General features: G+C 43.2%; 1 protein-coding gene across 2 annotated transcripts in view; it reads left to right on the forward strand.

Annotated features, from left to right (window-relative positions):
* The window catches only part of LOC124385039 (ankyrin repeat and fibronectin type-III domain-containing protein 1), an 80,793-nt gene that overhangs the window by 66,922 nt on the left and 11,371 nt on the right, over nucleotides 1-2,500 (forward strand). For both annotated transcript variants that reach the window (XM_046848104.1, XM_046848105.1), the window contains exon 11: nucleotides 2,156-2,246. In XM_046848104.1, the coding sequence (XP_046704060.1) occupies nucleotides 2,156-2,246 (91 nt within the window). The remainder of the gene's footprint in view (nucleotides 1-2,155; nucleotides 2,247-2,500) is intronic.

Here is a 2,500-nt window from a genome sequence, read left to right on the forward strand (position 1 = left end):
TACTGGTGAACTGATCTGGTTGTTTTCTCTTCTCTTCTGATGAGAGAGCAGTGGTGCTAAGGCTAGACTTCAGGTGGCTTTCAGTGTTGGGGCTCCTGCAATAATTATGGATGAGATCTGGGACAAGACATTTCAGGATTTCTCAGCATGTTTGAGAAGCCCAAGGCTCTGGCAGCCTCCAGGAGTATCTGAAAAGCTGGACTGATCAGTATTTTCAGATTTGACCATCTTGGGACAATATGTGTTGGAGATCCTTGCCACCGTTCTTTGGTCCAGGGATAGAATAGATTGTGATCTTAACAATAAGCAATATAGAACAGAGTTTCTTCATCATTTTCATTAGGGAAAACCTCTGGCTTCATGCTTCTCTTAAATGCCTCTTGTTCCTGTACTATAGTTTAGAACAGCTGGTCTGGTAGGACCTCAATAAACTGTTTCAAATGATGAGTATGGTGGACTCTAGACCAGTGAAGGTGTAGAGCTCCTGCCAACAAAAAACACAAACTTGTGAGTGACCAAGAATTCCTCATCTGGAAATTTACATGAGTGAGTTGCTCTCTCATCCATTCGCTGGGCCTTCACTTTTCCTGCACCTTATGACCAACACTATCTATGTTCTGAGGAATTTGTCACTGGGCGATATTTAGAGATGTGGCCTTGCTCACCATGAGTGCTTCCAGATATCAAGTGGCATTATCCATGATGATAAGCACACATTCACGCTCCTAAAGCAAACGGGGCTTGACTAGGTCTAGGCTGATAAGCTCAGAGAGGTTACCTCAGTCACCCCATGCAGGCAGTAAGGTGAGGTCAAGGAGGAGGTCTGGTGGAAGTGGTCCATACAGACCACCATTCGATGCTGTCTAGCTACACTGTCCCCCGCCAACACCTTACAGTCTCCAATCTCCTTCAGGTTGCATCTCCTACATGGAACATATTCCACCTGTGTGCACCTTCCGCCACTCTTATACGTCACCCTGTGATCCTCCTTCTTCTTAAAATACATGTTCACCACTGCCATTTCCATCCTTTTAGCAAAACCTACCACCATCTGCCCTTCCACATTCCTCTCCTTAAAACCATACCTTCCCATCACCTCCTCATCACCTCTGTTCCCTTCACCTACATGCCCATTAAAGTCTGCACCAATCAATAATCTTCATTCCTACGTTCACCTTCTACCACTTCATCTAACTCACTCCAGAATCTTTTCTTCTCCTCCATCTCACAACCCACTTGTGGAGCATAAGCACTGATGACATTTATCATCACGCCTTCAACCTCCAGCTTCACGATCATCACCCTATCAGAAACTCTCTTCACCTCCACTACACACTTACTGTACTCTTCCTTCAGAATCACCCCTACACCATTTCTTTTTCCATCCACACCATGATAGAACAGTTTAAACACCTCCAATGTTCCTGCTCTTACTCCCTTTCCACTTGGTCTCCTGAACACACAACATCTCTACCTTTCTTCTCTCCATCATATCAGCTCTCTCTCTCCCTTTACCAGTCATAGTACCAACATTTAAAGTACCAACCTGAACCTCCACTGTCCTACACTTTTCCTCCACGTCTCCTCCACTTCTCCTTTCCCTGCTGTCTCTGTAGACGTCTTCCTCCTCTCCTTCTCCTCCTTCAGCCAACAGTAGCACAATTTACACTGGTACCCTGTTGTTAATGATACCTGTGGTGGTCGTTGGTAACCCGGGCCTCGATAGATCCGCTATGAAATTCTGATTCCTGATCCGCATATTAGATTGTCCACATGTTTTACGCTGGATGTCCTTCATAACACAAACCTCCACATTTATCCAGACTTGAGATCGACACTGAGATTCACCTGACCTCTAACCTAATGGCTGGATTAAAATACACTGATGCAGGAATACACACTAACACACACTAACACACACTAACACACACTAACAAACACTAACACACTCGAATGCACACTAACACACACTAATACACACTAACACACTAATACACACTAATACACACTAATACACACTAATTCAGAAATACATTGACTTTGAAAACTCAAACATCTAAACTGAACTGAAACTTTTATTGTGTACATTAATTATATGCCCTTATAAACTGTGTGTGTGTGTGTGTGTGTGTGTGTGTGTGTGTGTGTGTTACAGGGTGTACATTATTATGTTCAGGTGTTTGCATATAACATGAAGGGATGGAGTGAACCTCAGATGTCTGTACCTTCCTGTGCAACCCCATCAGGTAACACACAATTATCACTATAAAATTACACTTACCTGCACTTAATAGGGCCTCAGTGTGTGTGTGTGTGTGTGTGTGTGTGTGTGTGTGTTTTATTTTGCTTTCATTATTGGCTTTAATACTTGTTTCACTGTTTTTAATGTTTGTAGGGACAGTACTTTTCTGGCATTTTAGATGTGTGTGTGTGTGTGTGTGTGTGTGTGTGTGTGTGTGTTTGTGTTTTCCATTTCAACTCCCACTGGAAATATTTGCAT

This window comes from Silurus meridionalis, chromosome 4, assembly GCF_014805685.1.
Source record: "Silurus meridionalis isolate SWU-2019-XX chromosome 4, ASM1480568v1, whole genome shotgun sequence".
NCBI lineage: Eukaryota > Metazoa > Chordata > Actinopteri > Siluriformes > Siluridae > Silurus > Silurus meridionalis.